Source organism: Podospora pseudopauciseta, chromosome 6 (assembly GCF_035222475.1).
Source record: "Podospora pseudopauciseta strain CBS 411.78 chromosome 6, whole genome shotgun sequence".
In the NCBI taxonomy this organism is placed as follows: Eukaryota; Fungi; Ascomycota; class Sordariomycetes; order Sordariales; family Podosporaceae; genus Podospora; species Podospora pseudopauciseta.
The window spans coordinates 511,121-529,156 of NC_085895.1; the positions used below are offsets into that span (position 1 = coordinate 511,121).

Sequence of the window (18,036 nt, forward strand, 5' to 3'; positions counted from 1 at the left end):
ACATGACAGTTTGGTTGCTTGGTAAACCTGGGGGGCGAAACACAGACGAATGTCACTGTCAGAAGGGGCGGTGAGGCGTCAGTGAGGAGAAGAAGAATGGAAGGCTTCTAGAAAGCAGGGGGAGGTGAAGATTGTAATGATGCGCGTGGATATTTTTTTATTTCGAGAATGGGGTGGCGGAAACTCACTCCGCCGTGTTTTGGGATGGTGGTCAAGTGGGTTGGGTTAGGTGTATGGGGGAGTGAAGATTGTGAAACAAAGGGGGTGGTGAGGTAACAAGTCGTCGGTGCTCGGTGGTGGTGGTGGTGGTGGTGGTGGCCGGGTCTGTGGGTTTTGGGTGGTGGTGTCAATGCGGTTATTAAGTACAATGTGCACTTTCAGATGAGATGTGTAGATTTTCATAAGAAACAAAATTATTTGTCGTTTGATTCATGCGAAACTGCAGATACTATCGGATGGATGGTGGGTTGGGGAATTAGGAGACGAGCTGTCTGCTGGAGAAGGTTTTTGGAAGGGTACCGAAACCAACCAACCCCTGGATCTTACCAATTGGGATACCTTGAAAAAAACCGCATATTGATCGGGTATCGACCAAGATGCGGGTGATATCCTGCGTTCAATGTGAGATATTTACAATCATTCAATGATCAAAGGTTTCCCCCCCATCAACAGCCTCGTTTTCAGCTTTCCCTCAGGGAGGGGTGGCCCTAACAGTTCCCCAACACCCAAAAACGCCCATTGCCTGTTCCTGCCTTTCCGCCTTCTCCCTTTGGATCATGACTCCTGCTTTGGATCGATACCTACGCCCGGTTTCTATATCTCCCTCAACCAACAAACGCGGAGGTGGCTTTCACACTGTCCGCAGCCCGGTGTGTGTGTGGGGGAGAAGTAGGTTTGGATGCAGGTCCCGTCACACAACCGATCATCGGCATCAGGACTGTCGGTATCGAAAAATTCGTGGGGGAGCCGATCATTACAACATCATAAAATGTAATAATGGTGGTGCGCCGGACACGGGAGGAACGGGATCCTACACACCACCAAAAACGCCCGGAACATCGTGATTCGAAATAGTTCATCCTCGATCGTCGGCTTGGTCACCTCTTCTGTCTGGCGAGGCTGGCTAGGCTCCAGGATCTCATTGGCCAATCCCCGCGAGGAGGGAATATCTCTCATATCTTCAAGGCCAATGTACCTTAGACGTCTTACGCCCACAATACCCATCGGTGTTGTCATGACCACCTGAATCTCGGTGATGATCGCGAAGAAGTGAGGCGGGCCGGGCAACCAACTAACTCATCAGTATATTGCTCGTGACCACGCCCAACGCCCAAGAGAAGAGAGATGAATCCGCCCTCGGCGGTCCAAGACTTCAATTTCTGGTCAAACACAAGAAAAGCAATGCACAACTCAAACAGGCTAACAAAAAAACTCGTTGTAATATGCACATCAGCGCCCGCCTGCCTAATACAGTTACAACCCGTCCGTCCATCTCATCCATCATCAACCCTAACTATACAGAGAGAAAGAGTCCCAAAACAAAAGGAAAAAAACACTCTAACCCAGATATTCCTTCAACTCCTCATTCTCTTCTAGCAACGTCCCAAAACTGAAGGGCGCAAACGGCCAACCACCAAACTCGGCAAACTTGCTGAAAGACTCGACCCACGCAAGACGCAACGAGTGCAACATGGCCGACACACCCTCCATGATAATCAAGATGATACAGCTGAGGCAGAAGAAGGCTGCAAAGATCACCACAAGGAAGATGGCGCCGCCAATGCCCTTGCCGTTCTTCAGTGCGGGCCCCATGGTCATGCTCCACAACACAGCCGACAGCTGTTGATGAGCAAGAGACAAGGCCCAGAGACGAAGATAGGAAGCCGTGTGGGAAACGCAGTTGAGGCAAAATTCTGTAAAACGGTCCTGTTAGCATAGCGAACAAGGATCACATATGGCAAGGAAACATACCAATAGTGTGGATGACCTGGTGAATCATCACCTCACCAAACTCAAACTCCTCGTGTTCCTCATCTTCGTGGTCGACACCCTGCGCGATCATACCAACGCCCTCGTCACTTTCTCCACTGGGACGACCGTTTGCTCCATGGCCCTCATCATCCTCGTCCAGAGCACTAACTCTTGATCGTTCGCCGATCCCGCGATAACCCTTGGCCCGGGCGCGGTTGTGCTCCCAGCGCAGATAAAAGGGCTTGAGGAACAAGAGAATCGGCACCTGAAGGACGGCGAAGAACAGCAAGAACTTTTGAACAGCCGCCTGACCGCTGTACAGAGGAATGTCGATGAAACCGGGCTGGAGGAACATGTAGATGAGCATGTTGAGCAATCCAGGGGGCTGCTGTCCAATGGCGAACCAGTCCACGCTCCACTTGTAGATGATGCAAACCACCAGGTACCCAAAAATGGCCTGGAAGAAGATCATGCCAGGTACAAAGTTGCCCCAGATATCAATGGGTTTCTTGAAGTGCCTGGCGTTGATGTACGAAAAGCAGAGAGAGTACGTCATGTGAGCCCAGCCAAGAATGATACTCATCTTCATCTTGTAACTGTTGCTGAAGAGGAGGTCGTTCTCAGTGCCATGCCATCTCCAGTCAAGACCAAAGGGGTAGCGGTAGTTGGGGTCCTTCAGCTTGCCGACAAGTGTATCACCCTCAGTCCAGCCTTCAGGAACATCCCACTCCCACTGACTGCTAAACAGTGTCATGGACTTGGAGAAGACATCATTGTAGATGAGGCCGGTGTAGACCGAAAAGACAGCCATGACAAGAGCGATGTAGCGTCCGTAATACACCATGGCGAAGAGCTCGAAGGTGACCTTCTTGAGCGGTTTCTCCCAGTGGATCATGGCCAGCGAAGCGCAGAGCATGATGATGGCGTGACCGAAATCACCAAACATGACGGCGAACAGGAAGGGGAAGGTAACAATGACGGGAATGGCAGGGTTGACTTCTTGGTAAGTGGCGGTACCATAGGCGTTGACGATGGTTTGGAATGCTTCGGTAAACTTGTTGGTCTTGAGATAAGTAGGAGGCTTCTTGTTGGTGCGAATCTCGTTAATGATGGTTGGCACAGACAGACCAGCGCGATTTGTCACATCCTGGAGGGTCGACCTGATCAGGGGTAGATCGTGCTTGGGGCACCAGCCCTCGGCGATGAGAGTGCGGCGAGCACCATCGTAGGAGAAGAGGTTGAGCGTGTTGTAGACAGCCTTTTCTTTGCCGATCAGTACCACCCAAGCAGAAAGGGCGCGAGAAATCTGAGTGAGCTCTGCCTCGAGAGTCTGCTGGGTGTTGCGGAGAACGTTCTGGACATCGTTAAGTCTAGCATTGACCTCATGCACCTGGTCCCGACGCAAGTCACTGTTCTCATCAACATTGTATACCTCAGCGCCCATTGACTCTGAGATCTTGCGAATCTTGGCGAGGATCTCCTTGCCGTGAGCAAAGATGACAAAAACATTCTTGGCGACGGGCTCGTTGGTGGAAGGGTCGATGAGAGGCTCGGGGATCTCGGCCTGGTTCATGTAAAGGTTACCACGGAGAGTTCTCCAGAGAATACGCTCAAAGGCGGCAACACGGTCTCTGGAAATGACACCAGCTACAAAGCCAATGTTCATGCCGGAGAAGGACCGCTCCACATCGGCAGCACCGTTGTTGTGTTCGATATCCTGCAGGAGCGGGGCGTCGTCGTTGTCGATCGAGGCGCGAATCTCTTCTACGCTGCCGTGGGCACGGTCAAAGAAGCCGCCAGCCTCACGCAGGACCCAGCGCCACTCGGCGAGCTCGACCTCGCGCTTCTTCAGTGTCTCGTAACTTTCGTTCAGGGACGAAACACGCTGCTCGAGGCCCTGGCATCGTTCGGCCAGCTCATCAATCTCGGTGGTGGTCGGAGGGGCGAGGTTCTCAACATCCAGGTCGAGTTTGCGGAGAGGGATGCCGGCCTTGTCCATCTGAGAATGGAAGTAGCCTGTTTAACTGTGGTCAGCGAGGTGTCGGATGTTTGAGGCGGGTGCAGGCGGAAAACATACGAAGCTGACGTTCAACATTGTCGAGGCGTCTGATATCTTTGGTATAAGCTCTCTGGAAAGCACTTAGGTCGCCGTTGAGCTGATTGGCAGTCTGGTGTTAGTTGAAAGCTCCCAAAAAGGCGGCTGGCCGGATGGTGGTGGTGGAGCTTACGTCGCGGAACTGGACGAGGCCAAGTTCGCCCAGGGCGTTGACAACTTCACGGCCTATTTCGTTGGAAATGTAGAGCTGGACCATGCTCATGTCCGCTGAGCGGAAGGGGGTGTCCTTTGTCGGCGCCATCGCGACGTGTGAGCCGATTGGCGATGGCCGGCGACAAGATGGATGGTGATGTGCTTGTACAGCGAGGTGCTGGGAATTGGAGTTGCAGGTTGGAGGAGCTGATGATGGTGCTGTTGCAACCAACAACCAGAGACGTTGGAGCTGGCCCGGCCGCCGCGTGTCGGCAAAGCTTCGGCAGGCAGCGCCGCTCCTGTAACAGCCACCGCCAAGCCTTCTTGGATGCACCCCTGGAGTGTGACGTCAATTTACACGGCTCCTTCTTTTTGATTTTGCAAATGTAGTGTTTTAGGGGCAATGAGGAAAGAGACATAAAGATGATAGGTCCTAAGGAAGATAGTATAGATGTCCGTATCAGAAGTGGCAGAGCAATTAGATACTGACAGCAGGTTCTCATCCCAAATCGAATACTTATTATACCCAACCCCAACCCCGAACCATGTCAACGCGATCAAGGAGCATGGTCCAAATTGAGCTCGATACAAATATAACCAAAATTATTCGTATTTCTAACATGACGATATCTCCTCTATCATCCTTAACGCCGCGCATTCCGCCCTAGCCTCGCAAAAATCTAAAACAAAAAGAATATGCCTAAAAACGCAGTGTACTCCTCTCAAGTCTCAACTCCTCCGTCTTCTTGGGTCCAACGCCTCATCCCTTCTCATGTCCCTCATCTCCTTCGTACCCAGGCTCCCCAGGCCGCCCTCGCTTCTCCTCTCCCAGCCTCCCAATCTGATAACTTGACAAGTCGCGTTGTCGCCGTCACTCGACACCTCCGTCGCATACTCAATCACATGCCTAGCACCATCTTCCGGAGTCTTGGCCTCTTTAATCACATCCACAATTTCCTGATCCGACAAGCTTCCGCTCACACCGTCAGACATGAGCACCAAAAACGAGTACTCTGCCGGGCCCATCTCCACCCTGGTGATATCTGGCTCAGCAGAAACACCGATCCTTTTGCTCTGCATGTCCCCAAATGATCTGCTATTGGCCAGCCCACCGATTCTCTCCTCTCCAAAAGAATCGGTAATCATACTGCTGGCATATCGACTCATCCGTCTCGTCTCAACTGGCGATGATGGCCGATGGTCGGTGGTCAAAGCCAGAGGTTTGCCGGTCTTGGTCTCGCACAGCAAGACACGCGTGTCTCCCACATGGGCTACAACCAGCGTTGAGTGCGCATTGGGATGCCAAAAAGGAGCCGGAGTAGGAGTCGAGATGAGAGCTACCGAAGCGGTAGAGCCTCCCTTGAAGCGCTCCCGCCCGCCGATGCTATGGCCCGATGGGGGAAGGTGCGGGACGCCCAGGATCTCGTCCTTGTTAAGAGGCAGGTCTTCTACAATCACGTCTTCTGGATCTGGCTTGCGCGCTTGCGCGGTGACGAAATCGAGGTCAGCCCTGAGAAAGGCATAGGTCAGAACGGATTCGAGGGTTGCGGGCACATTGCTAGGAATTGTTGATGACATAGGTTCTTCGGAAAAGGAGGAGGTGGACGAGACGGTGGAAGCCGTGAAGTGGCTCGGATGAAATCGGCGAAAGTAGCCTCCAATGGTGCGCCGGTACTCATTGAGAAGCTCTTGCTCCAACTTCACAGTCTTGCTGAGACCTGCTGGAAGCTCAGAACCGTCCCCAGCATTGTGTTCCCTCGGTTCTTCCTGGTTGCGCGAGACATCTGGTTCTGATAAGGAATACCCTGGGTCTGACAGGGAGTACCTGCGATCCTTATCACCCTTCAAGCTGCTTTCCAGCTCAAATTCCGCCGCCGCCTCCTCTATATACCCATGCAATTCGTCTCGCAGAAACTCGCTACACTCGGACCCTCCGTGCCCGTCAAATACGCCAAAGTAGAATATTTGAGGATCCCCCAGGGCGCTGTAAGCATTGATGCTTTCGCCTGTGGGTCTTGGCTGGCGCACCACACTGGTTGGTACACGCTTTGAGAAAGCTGGCAACGTTATTGTCCCTGCTTGGTTGGTATCCTCGTTGTATGGCCGCTGTCCGCGCGAGACAGATGTACCAAAGTGGTGCTTGGCGCTTCGGAGAGGGATACGGACTACCGTCAAATCGCGACCGGGCATATTTGGTGGGTTCAAGGCTGGTGATGACCCAGGTTCTGGCGTGTGTGGTGTCGAGGCAGATCGAGGAAGCTTGTGGCCGGGGCCGACAGAGGATCGCGAGTCTGGATGAAGCGAGGACGAGGGAAGGTGAGTTATGAAGTAGTTGTGAAAGCCCCGTCGTAGAACTGGGTTGGCGGCGACAGTGCTCTGGGCTCGCCAGCTGCCGCAAGGCTGTGTCGCATCGCGGTGTGCCAGGATGGTAGCTCGAGTTGGTGTTCGGAGGTGACGGTTGGCGCCTGCGAGTCGCAAGGCGCGAGTGTGTGAGACGGTAAGGTTCCGCATCTGAGCTCGTCCGTGGTGATGAAAAAAGGTTGCGATGTAGCTAATGAAGGCGTCGAGGAGGGTAGGAGTGGGTGGTGGGAGTCGGGACGAAGCTGTCCGGACACTCCTCACCGTAAGCTGTCCCAGAGCCCGACGACAAGGCAATGGGAGCATCGCCAAGCAGACAGAGCCAATTGCAGTCTTATAAAAGACCAGCTAATGTAGGTTCCCGGCCAGCAAATAGGTAGAGACTCGATATCGTGCAAAATGGGGCCATGGAACCAGAAAGAGGTGGCTGACGTAGTGCGAGGGCGAGGTGCAGGCCGAGCAGGCACTTGATGAGTTCGGGGAATAAGTTGGGGCCAAGAGGCGTGCTCTTCGTGCGCTGCAGCAATTGGCTGTCTTTGGTTGACTTGTAGGGACTTGGCGTTCAGGGTTTGCTTTCCACAGTCTGGGACTGGCTCGGCTGATGTTTTCCACCGGGAATCGAGATCGGATAACGGAGAGTCCGTGGTAGATGTCTGGTGATAGATAAAAAGGGACGGAAAGATGCTTGGATATTGCTGTTGCAGGGAATAAACATGCACTTTTGACAGAAACGCAGGGGAGCGGCATGCTCTCTGGGGCCCCGGGGGTCCGCTGGTGGGGGCTTCGTCAACGTCATTTAGCGGGTGCTCTTGGCACCTTTGATCTCACTCTCAACCCTCGCTCTCAATGACAGATGAACCGTGATGTTCTTTTTCTCGATATGGTAGTCTTGCACTCGACCTAAAGCGAAACACACTGGCATTTGTTGGTCTCAACCAGCATTACTTTTATAGGTAATTCTCAAACAAACCGTATCCCAAGACGGACCACTTCGGCCTAACACTCATCTGGAGCCACTTGTCAGGCTGAAGATTTTTGAGCTACGGATATGGATCGCGATATTCGGCCCTTGTGGACTGCCGTTACAAATAGCGGATTCTAAAAACGCAACATCGTGGTTAGCAAGCACATCGTGGACAAAATAAGTGGTACTGCAAGTCGGTAAAACGTATAATCATCATCGAGCTTCACCTTTTAAAAAGAAAAACAGGCGTTAAAAGATAATTGTCACGCCTCAGAAGATAGCTAAGGCCTAAAAAATAATCAAGAGGCCTAGTAAGGATCTTCTAAGGCCTGCCAGTTATCTATTAAGGCCCCTTACCTATCTTTTAAAGCCTATCAAATATTTTTGAGGCCTGGTTCAGTGTTTTCCAGTGCCAATTATTTGATCCACGACGTGGTTGGTTATCAGATCAGATCGCCCCTAACGCCATCCACCGGCCAACCGCCCTATAAGAATTTTTTCAGAGCCGGCCAGGGGCAAACCTGGAAAAGCCTCCTCAAACATTCACCACGGGAGCCTAATCCCGTCCCGGCCCTGAGTCTGATATTTTCTCAGCCCCGGTCCCGGTCATGGACGGCTCCGCTCCGGAACAAGTCAACCCGGCCGGCCCGCCTCCGGGAAAATATCTTGGTGATCTGGCTGTGGTCGACATAGCTCCTGAGGGTGACCTTGTCCTTCGTGTCACCTTCAACACGTCGAAAGAAACACTCACGGCAGCCAAAAAGTCAAAGGAGCCACCAACGGCTCTCAAGCCCACAGTGAAGCAAGGCTACAGGGTGCAAATATCTGTTCTAAAAGCCAATTCAGGGTACTTCAACCGTTTGCTAGGGGACACACGGTTTGTGGAAGCCAAGGCAATTGAAAATGCCCTCCAAAAGCTGTCCCTATCAAACGTAAAACCCTCCGAAGCAGACCTTTCCGAGCTGCCAATCGTCGAAATCAATGAAGATGACGAAGCCTCCCGTACCGCCAACCTCAGCTTGGCCTTCGGTGACCTGATGAGGATCCTTCATCGAGTCCCCATCACCACCAAGCCCCTCGCCGTCCGCTACCTGGCCATCATTGCCGTCCTAGCAGATCGCTTCGACTGCACCCCCTTAGTATCCAAATGGCTAGCCGCAATCAAGTTCAAATTTCCCCCCATCACCACCCAAAACCAAAACCGAACCGGCCCAGCCCTCTCCAAGTCCTCTGAAGAGCTCCTCCGCCAAAAGATCCTCGTCTCCTGGCTTCTCAACCGCCCATTAGTCTTCCAACCCTCCACCCGCGAGCTAGTCATGTACGGCTCAAGACGATGGTGCACCCTCTTCGACGAAGAAGACGAAAAGCCCGAACACGTCTACACAGCAGCATGGTGGGATCTCCCCTCCGGTCTCGAACAAGAACTCCAGCTCCGCCGGGACTGCATCCTCAACACAGTCTCCTCCGTCCCATCACACTTCCTCTCCCTCTACATCTCCCCCTCGCAGTCTCGCCCCCAGTGCAAGCTAGGCTACACCTCCTCTCCCAGCTGCGACTCTTTCCAATTAGGGGTAGCTATCAAATTTCTCACCAACCGCAACCTCCTCTCCTTTGTCGATTTTGCCCCAAAGTCGTACGATAAATTCCATGCTTCTGGCCCGCCGAATGACTACATCATGTCAGACGTCTTGTACATAATCAAGACTCTTAAGCAATGCCCGGCGTATCAAATCGATAACAACCACAGGCATTGCGATCTGAGGGGTAGGATGTGCAGGATATTGGAATTTGTCGAGGCCAGGCTGGGAGGTGGCGGGGTGGGTATCAGTCGGGTAGAGTGGGCGAAGGATAGAGTGGAAGCTTCCTGGGAAAGAAGGCACGGGGCGGAAGATGGGGAGGAAAGGGTCTTGAAATATACCAGCTCGATGAGCTCTGATCAGAGGCTAAGATACGGGGGTGCATTTGCGGCAGAGAATTTAGCAAGAGAGGTATTCACAGCCGATGAGTGGGATTGGACAGCCGGAGAAAATGAAGGGGAGACAGAAGGAATCAGCTTCGGAAAATGGAAGCTTGGGGAGAAGTCTTTTCCCAAATGATGTCTTGAGAGCTGCGGGCAAACTCCCTGGTTTACTCATGGTATTACTTTACACTTATTCACGTTAATTCTGGCTTGTGCACGATACCTCTGGCTTGCTTGTGGTATACTTTTGGCTTGCTTGTGATGGTTTTGGCTTGCTCACAATAAATCCCTGGCTTGCTCACGCCTTGGGGCTCGGTTCACACGCGCTGCTGTGGCTTATATGAGAATCGAAAATGCCATTCATAAACAAAGAACACGCCTTATTGATATCATCCATTTGTATGTTTCAAATTGACTAAACTACCATACAGCGGCAGTACCTATGATACAAATGTCGGCCATTACCCTAACCTCCATCAACTCTCTCAGTGAGGCCCAGACAACCATCAAAGCCTTCAGAAATCTCCAGCAAAGGTTCAAACCATCCTTGAAATATTGTCTTCAATCTTCACATACGGAGCCGCATTTCCCTCAACGCAGAGGATGTCACTGCCAGGCCTAATGGCTGTCTTGATGCTCTCCTCCCTGTGTCCAATGTGTTCCTCTGTCGGTGTTGGCTTCTTGGAGAAAGGCCAGTGTCCCTTTACCTCCTTGTACCTCAGGATCATGAAGATGGTAATGACTACAATCCAGTAGACATTGTATGATATGACCGAGCCGTACGTCGCCGAGTTATTCCAGCCTAGAACAGCGTTGAGGAATCCCCAACCTGATCCGCCGTTCACAAAGGGGCTGCAACACTGTGATGATTATTAGCGCCTTTCACCTTGAGATCGGAGGAGAGAACCTACATCGACGTGCCAAACGGACTTGTCAATATCATAAGTTCCCGGACCTGAGCCTAGCTCGGCAATATCACCACCGCCCACCATGTCTTGCCAAATTTGTTGTTCAAAGGCCCAGACAGCCCTTGAGAAGAGACCGGCTGCGACCAGGTAGAGAAAACAAGTCGAGATGACGAGGAACAGCTTCATTTTGGTATGTGAACCACCCCTATTGTTCGCCATGTGAGAAACCTGCGCCTTCTTTCATCCGATCCTGTCAAAGACTTACTTGTACATGGCCAAGCCAACTCCTGCACCAACCATCAGTCCAATAATCACAGCAATCGGCACCGACGTAACAGGTGCAGAGAAGCTAACTCCCGCAATGAAAACCACCGCCTCAATCCCCTCCCTGAGCACGGTAACAAAGGGCAGCATGAACATGCTATACTTTTCCAACCACATCATGACAGTGCCTCTCTTAGTTCGTCTTTGCCTTGCCTGCTCGCCTAGCGACTGCTCGATCTTGGCTTTCCACTTGTCTTGCATCTTGCCGATTCTCAATAAGGCGAAACCGACGGCAGTGATGATGAGAGAGGCGATGAGAGAGAAGGCGCCTTCATAAGTAAGCTCGCGGGCACCCCATTGGTCGACACCGAGGGAGTAAAACACTCCGATGAGGGCGCCAGAGATGATGAGAGTGATAACCAGGCCGGCCGAGGTGCCGAGCCAGACTTGACGGACGAGCTGCCTGTAGATTGCGCGATGGGATCGGTAGAGGGTTTTCTTGATGAAGGCCAGGAGAATCGAGACGATGATGGCTGTCTCGAGGGCCTCCCGGAAAGTGACGAGGAAGATGGGTATCGAGAAGAGAGCGACCATCTTTGCGACTCTTTGCTTCAAAGCCGAAGTGTCTGAGGTACACTGAGGGCCAACAAGTATGCCAAGATAGTTGGAGAGAAGGTCGGTCTCGGTGGGCTATCAGATCGAGATTGTCTGATCACACAATAATGGAAAGGAATGGGGGGAACAGACAAAGACGAGAAAGTGGGTGTGGTGAGTTGGGCCATAATATCAGACCATCTGGACTACAAGGCAGTCACGCTATCAAATGCGGTGGCACAAACGCGGGGTATGAAGACGCGTTGATAAGTCGTTCTTTCCTGTGTTTGATCTCAGGGGACTCGGTGTACTCGGGGAAAAACTGCCACGTGAGACTCCTCCGAGGCCATCAAGGTTCTCAAGTCGACTTTTGAGCACATCAACACACGGCTGCCTGACCTGGGGTACTCGTGTGAAAAAGTACAGACATGATATATCATGAGCCAGTTGATCACGGTCCAACCACCGGTGTACATAGACATGAGACAAAAAGGGGGACTTTGCCAAGGGGCCAAGGAAGCCAAGCACAGTTAAGCTTTGTGGACTGTCGATCTTGAAGGGGTGATTGACAAGGGGCTACTTATGTAGCCTCATTCTGAAGGGTCAATATACAAATACACTTATGCAGACAGCTAAAGCATTGGAAATCTTCCTGATGGTGATTTAAATCCCTCGCCTTCTGAGACACCGATTATGATGCTTGTCCCACCCTACCCATGTGGTGACTTGGACAGCAGTCGCAGGGTGCGAACCGACCACTCGTTCCTGCCTCAACACCGTCATAAACATGGGTGCCCGACTCTCTGATGGCGGGGTCGGGTATCAAGTGCTTTACTCCGACCGTCCAGCTTCTATCGGATAGCTATCGGGTATCGAATACTGGGCTACGTCTTTTCTGATCCATTAACAACCTCCCGCGCGTTCCCGGCTTCCATGTGTGGCCTTCTTCGATATCTCCATAATCCTTTCTCTGACCTCAAAGAACTCTCCACTGTTGAAAACAAGAACCCAATATGAATCGCGGCATCCCTGGATCTCCAAACTCTTTGCTTTGGATATTCCTGCTTTTGTTTGGTTTTTGTCTTTCTGGCCATGCGCAGCAACCTGATACCGCTCACGATATCGACAGCGGTGTCGATGACTCTGCTCTTTGGCACACGTACAGCGACAAGACCCACGTCTACAAGTTCAATGTCTCTTGGGTGGTGGCCAGCCCTGACGACCCTGATGCCGATGAGAATTCGACCAAGCCAGTCATTGGCATCAATGGTAAATGGCCTTTGCCTGTGATGGAAGCCACAGTTGGGGACCGCGTCATTGTCCATCTTCTCAACCTGCTGGAGACTGAGCCTACGTCTCTTCACTTTCACGGTCTCTATCTACGGAATGAGACACACATGGACGGCCCGGTTCATGTATCTCAGTGCACGATCCCACCTGGCTCAAGCTTCACATACAACTTCACTGTTAACGAGCCCGGCATTTACTGGTATCACTCACATGTCCATGGGCAGTATCCAGATGGCTTGCGAGGGCCCCTTATCATTCACGACCCGGATGACCCTTTTGCGGACAAGTACAGCGAGACTCGGCTTCTCACCGTCTCAGACTGGTACCTAGACAAGATGCCAGACCTTATCGCCCGGTTCATGAGCAAAGCCAACCCAACAGGAGCAGAGCCCGTACCGGATTTGGGTTTATTCAACGACGAGATCGATGCAAGCATCATGGTCAGTCCTAAGACGACATATCGTTTTGATGTGATCAACATGGGCGCTTTTGCCAGTGTCTACCTCTGGTTTGAGGGGCACAACATGATCATCATCATGATTGATGGTATTTATACCCACCCGGTGGAAGCAAACATGATATACATAACTCCTGGTCAACGTTACAGCTTCCTCATCACCACCAAGGCAGACGGCTCGGCAAACTTTCCATTCGTTGGTAGCATGGATCTGGTAAGTTTCCCGTTTCCATTCATGTCCTTTCTTAGCTGACCAGTCAGAATCTATTTGACAGTCCACCAAAGTCTTTCAACCCCAATATAACCGGGTGGCTGATCTATGACGAGGACAGCAACTGGCCAGATGCGGCCAAGCTGGACGGTTCTTTCAATCCTGTTGATGACTTTGATTTGACACCGTTAGATGATCAGCCTCTCTTTGGTGAACCAAATCAAGTTGTGCAGTTAGATGTGATGATGGACAATCTTGGTGACGGAGCCAACTAGTAGGTGCTATGCGTTTCTAACACTTCCAGTTTCATATTCTGACCATTGTCCAGTGCATTCTTCAACAACATAACATATGTTCCTCCCAAGGTTCCCACCCTTTACACCGTCATGAGTTCTCAAGATCTAGCAACCAACCCGGTGGTTTACGGCACCTACACTCATAGCACTGTTCTCCAAAAGGATGACATTGTGGAGATCGTGCTGAACAACCTCGATCCGGGAATCCACCCATTCCACCTCCACGGCCACGATTTTCAGGTCGTCTGGCGCTCTGAAGACGATGCAGGAACATTTCAAGATTCAGGCATCACATTATCGGACTTCGCGCATGTGCCCATGAGAAGGGATACTGTTTTCGTATACCCTAATGGGAACTTGGTTCTACGCTTCAAAGCCGACAACCCAGGTTTTTTTTTCCTCTTTGCCCTCGTTCATTGTATGGTTTCTAACAATCGAGAATAGGCGTATGGCTTTTCCATTGCCACATAGAGTGGCATGTGCAATCTGGACTCTTGGCAACCTTTGTTGAAGCGCCTCTCGAAATTCAACAGTCCCTCACCATTCCTCCCGATCATCTTGACGTCTGCAAGAAGATGGGAGTGCCCACAGGAGGAAATGCTGCCGGAAATTCTGAGGATTTTTTGAACCTAGATGGGGAGAATGCACCGCCCAATCGGTTGCCTGACGGGTACGTTACTTCAGCAGAGTGACCTTCATCTGATACAGAGTCTGAGGACGAGTCGAATGGCTATTTCATGTTGGAATAGTAAGAGACAGACACCGATGATGATGGTGAAGATCTGATGTGGGAGGGAGGATAACTGCGCTTTCTGGGATGACGATGATGATAACATTTTTTGGCTACAAAATAGGTTTACCGGTCCAGGCATCGCCGCCCTGGTCTTTAGCTGCCTGACAGGTATACTGGGCGTGATGACGATCGCGTGGTATGGCTTTGCCGAGGGGGTTAGTGGCGGAGAGGACAAGAAGGTCCGCATTGAGGGTCAACAAGACGGAGCTGGGGATGTCAAGCTGAGGGACATGCCGTCCGGTTCGACATTGGTGAATGATCGGCGTGTGCATAAGCTGCGTAGAAACGAGACTCGTGCCAAGCTCAGGGGCGACGGATTACGAGTTTGATGGGGCCATCCATATGATATTTGATGGCACACGAGTGGATTCGGGACTTAATTTGTATCATAAGGGCTGTTTCTTATGCCATGTTGCCTCATAGTCCGATAGCTTGCTTCCATTTGGTTTGGGGATGCCAGAAGATTGGACTTTTCCTGAGGTTATTCGGCAGTTCTGAGTAGCTATCAATCAGAGGGATTATACCAAGAAGGCATGTTCACCGAATCTTTTTTGTGAAACTTTAGTGGTTCATGAATAGGCTGAGAGTTGACTATGATTGTACTTGCTTTCACAAGATACTCAATCACACTCTTTTCTAGGCCAGCTATATTTTAACGAGACTCAGCTGCTTCCACTCACACCAGTACTGTTATTGCCCCTCATCAACCCACGTTTTACATCTTCACATGAACATAATAGTCAGTTTAGAAAGCCTCTGGTGGCAGGGCTTGTCGCGATAAGCTTGAAGACCAAGGGAGTCGTCGATTGAAAGACGGCAGAAATGGCAACGCTGGTGACAACTCTGGACGCAGTACCAGTAGGTAATGATAACAGCAATAACCACATTGAAAATTACGTCTCAAATTTGCTGAATATCCTGTTCAAACCCATCTTTACCTATATCTACTGGACAAGAAGCTTTTGGTACAAATCTCGGCGCAAGAATCACACAGGCCTGTTTGTGGATATCTTGGAAGCTTGCCGATCACTATTGTCAAGGTTGATAGTATTAGCAAGCAGGAAGAAAACTTAATCATAAATCATCATCATCCCGTAAACAAGAGAGCCTTCGTGTATGCCGCCAATTCCATCCAACGGTCTGTTGCTTCAGGTAATTGCATATTTCTCCCGCCCAATCTCATGCCAACTTGAACAACCTACCGCACCAGGCAAGTCCCCGTCAACGTGAACACCATCAGGTAAACCAACCTGGAAGTGTTCGCTTCTCGATTATGTTGACAAGCTCCTGCAGATCTTTCGTCACGATTGTTTCATACCCTAGAATCTGCCCAAGGTAGTCTGGATTGTCTGCATTCTCCAAAGGGTTTTCAATGTTGAAGACGTTTTTCATCCGTTCACGGAACCGAGTCCGTTTTTTTCGGTCTTCCCCCGTGAGTGCTGCCTCGCCCCCGCTGTTCTTGATCTGCTGTTCATACATGGCGAGGTGGAGCCAGAGGCTGGTCTGATGGAGGATCTTCTTGATCTTTGCAAGTTGCTGTTGGGCTGTAGACAGTGGGAAGAAATTAAAGTTAGTACGTATCGCACTCGAAGTACGAGGCAATATGAGTGGTAGCAGACAGGAATGGGAAGCTCAGGGCATTTCTAACTTGCCTTGTTTTGCCTTGTTTCCGTCGTCATTTCGATGCCACGCATTACACGAAGAGACTCCCACACCTGAACTACCTACTACCACCCTAGCAACACTCGTAGTCACTTTGAATGTGGTTGTTGCGGTTGCCCACCACACAGTGTGACCAACAAGGTACCAGCCACCAGACCCTGTGACGGCTCCCACAACCGCAGCTGTGGCAATCCACGACCACTTGGACTATCGCTTCGAGTTTCTCTCCACTGTTGCATATGTGTACAAGTTTTCCACTTCTTTTAGTGAGTTTCCGAGGGTATCGATTGCGGTTTGAAGTTTTACTATCTGGCTCGCTGCCTCTTTCTTTGTTCCTATTAGACAGTCAGGTCCGTTCCTGCAAAGATTCTGGCAAAAGAAAAAAAAAACAGGCGACGGCCATATCAGGTAGGTAATTACCTTCGTCTTCCCTGCATCGCACTTGTCGAAAGGCTTGATGCACCTCATATTGCATTTTCTCCAGCTTCTGGGCTGATTCGTTGATCCTTTTATGCAGTTCGGTGCAACTGAGCTGTTTAGGCTCGATCTGTTTGAAACTTTCAATATAAAAGCACCAGAAAGAAACCATTCACGGGAAAACCAGAAGGTTCATTGGATCTTAGGGGATTACATAAACATTGCTGTAGCACCCAGACCACCGAGAGGGCTGTAAATGCAGCTGCTTGAAGAAAGTTGCTGGCCGTTCCTATCGATGCTGTTATGCTCTGAACATTTTGCATTCCACTGGCCCATTTCAATACGATGCTAGGGCCTAAAGACGAAACATCTATCTCATGATGACCTTTTTGCTAATACGCGAATACACGTGGTAAGTTTGTCTTGATTCCAAAAAGAAAAAGTGGAATACAAAGGGTGAATCTTACAATCCATAAGTCCACTCATCGCGATTCTCTGTCTGCAGGTTCTGGCATTGAAGGTCTGTCGGCAACACCTTTGCAGAGTTCTCTGCCTTGTGAGTTAAGAACTGACGGAGAAAGATCTGAAAATTGTTTCCCTCAACGCCCTCTATTGATTTTCCTGGAGGAAGGTTGGGTATGAACTGGACATTGTGCTTCTCCCGCAGTCTTAGTAAAGACAGAGCATCGCCTGAGCTGAAGAGACTGTTGCATAGCCGTTGGATATCATCTTCGACACTTTGGTCGGGGCCGAGGGGGCTCTTGCGTTCCAAGACAATCTAGGAGCATGTCAGTCCTCAAACGTGAAGTCTCATGCTGTGGCGGAATACGAATGACCACTCACTTGTATAGAGCAGTGACTATTATTGGATTGCGGATAGTTCAGATCCGCTTTCCACAAATCATGGTCAGCTACTGAGGCTGCGCGGAATACAGATGCTAATCCTCGGTTGACTGTATCCTCGGTGGCATCAACATTCGAATGCAGAACCAGAAGGTACAACTTTGTCGTCTCTGACATCTTGGGGATCGGAATCCTGCTGCGCCCGAGAACCAAGTGTGATGGAAAGTGCCGTCATCAACAACCACTGATGATACATTGGCATTATTTGTATCGAGGAAAAGCAGGAATGGAAAAGGCCGGAGGACACCGGAGTTTGAGTCGTAGTAGCGTGAAGAAGGTTTGCAAACGAACTTGGAGGGCATTGTGCAGAAGGGGGCGGGCCGCCTCTGCTGCAACCCGTTCATGACCGGTTATATTCATTGGGATATGCCTGTATGTCTGATAAGGATCAATATTTATGCATTCAACAAGCCTCATGCCATGTCTTTTGATGAAGATTGGACGTCGCCCCTGTCAAGAATGCTTCTTTTCTCGTGTGACATGAGGGATATGACTGCCCAGTCGTTGAACAAGCTGGTTGAGCCCAACAAGCTGAAACAACCAGCTTTCTAAGGTTCCCCTCGTTTGCTGCTCAGTTACCAACCACATTTCGAACTTAAATGACCTTCAAATACCTAGCATGTTCACCGATCACTTTCTGGCATAGGCGGACTGCACCCAGCGATCAAATGGCAAACAATTCACTCATTCAAAAGTGCGAATCCCGCACACAGCCATGGCCATGAATACCTCTCAGGACG

General features: G+C 50.8%; 6 protein-coding genes across 6 annotated transcripts; 2 read left to right on the plus strand and 4 right to left on the minus strand.

Annotated features, from left to right (window-relative positions):
• Positions 1–1,315: 1,315 nt before the first annotated feature.
• On the minus strand, positions 1,316–4,757 carry VPH1 (H(+)-transporting V0 sector ATPase subunit a). The gene is made up of 4 exons (XM_062914261.1): positions 4,200–4,757; positions 4,049–4,127; positions 1,972–3,987; positions 1,316–1,913 (listed from the first exon to the last, which is right to left on the minus strand). The coding sequence occupies exons 1-4, from the start codon at positions 4,326–4,328 to the stop codon at positions 1,558–1,560; spliced, it is 2,580 nt and encodes an 859-aa protein (XP_062762488.1). The 5' UTR covers positions 4,329–4,757; the 3' UTR covers positions 1,316–1,557.
• A 191-nt stretch (positions 4,758–4,948) lies between these two features.
• PTC6 (Protein phosphatase 2C 6) lies at positions 4,949–6,883 on the minus strand (the record flags this gene model as incomplete). Its single annotated transcript, XM_062914262.1, has 1 exon — positions 4,949–6,883. One exon carries the CDS (start codon positions 6,881–6,883, stop codon positions 4,949–4,951), a length of 1,935 nt encoding a protein of 644 aa, XP_062762489.1.
• Positions 6,884–8,149: 1,266 nt separating this feature from the next.
• On the plus strand, positions 8,150–9,637 carry QC763_604200 (uncharacterized protein; the record flags this gene model as incomplete). Its single annotated transcript, XM_062914263.1, has 1 exon — positions 8,150–9,637. The coding sequence occupies one exon, from the start codon at positions 8,150–8,152 to the stop codon at positions 9,635–9,637; it is 1,488 nt and encodes a 495-aa protein (XP_062762490.1).
• A 240-nt stretch (positions 9,638–9,877) lies between these two features.
• On the minus strand, positions 9,878–11,517 carry FTR1 (high-affinity iron permease). Its single transcript, XM_062914264.1, has 3 exons — positions 10,675–11,517; positions 10,413–10,614; positions 9,878–10,361 (listed from the first exon to the last, which is right to left on the minus strand). Exons 1-3 carry the CDS (start codon positions 11,265–11,267, stop codon positions 10,038–10,040), a joined length of 1,119 nt encoding a protein of 372 aa, XP_062762491.1. The 5' UTR covers positions 11,268–11,517; the 3' UTR covers positions 9,878–10,037.
• Positions 11,518–11,915: 398 nt separating this feature from the next.
• On the plus strand, positions 11,916–14,858 carry FET3 (Canonical ferroxidase FET3-like protein). Its single transcript, XM_062914265.1, has 5 exons — positions 11,916–13,228; positions 13,276–13,499; positions 13,554–13,909; positions 13,966–14,191; positions 14,376–14,858. The coding sequence occupies exons 1-5, from the start codon at positions 12,281–12,283 to the stop codon at positions 14,641–14,643; spliced, it is 2,022 nt and encodes a 673-aa protein (XP_062762492.1). The 5' UTR covers positions 11,916–12,280; the 3' UTR covers positions 14,644–14,858.
• Positions 14,859–16,856: 1,998 nt separating this feature from the next.
• Positions 16,857–17,648, minus strand: QC763_0089190 (uncharacterized protein; the record flags this gene model as incomplete). The annotated part of the gene is made up of 2 exons (XM_062906232.1): positions 17,237–17,648; positions 16,857–17,171 (listed from the first exon to the last, which is right to left on the minus strand). The coding sequence occupies exons 1-2, from the start codon at positions 17,411–17,413 to the stop codon at positions 16,857–16,859; spliced, it is 492 nt and encodes a 163-aa protein (XP_062762493.1). The 5' UTR covers positions 17,414–17,648.
• Positions 17,649–18,036: the final 388 nt, after the last annotated feature.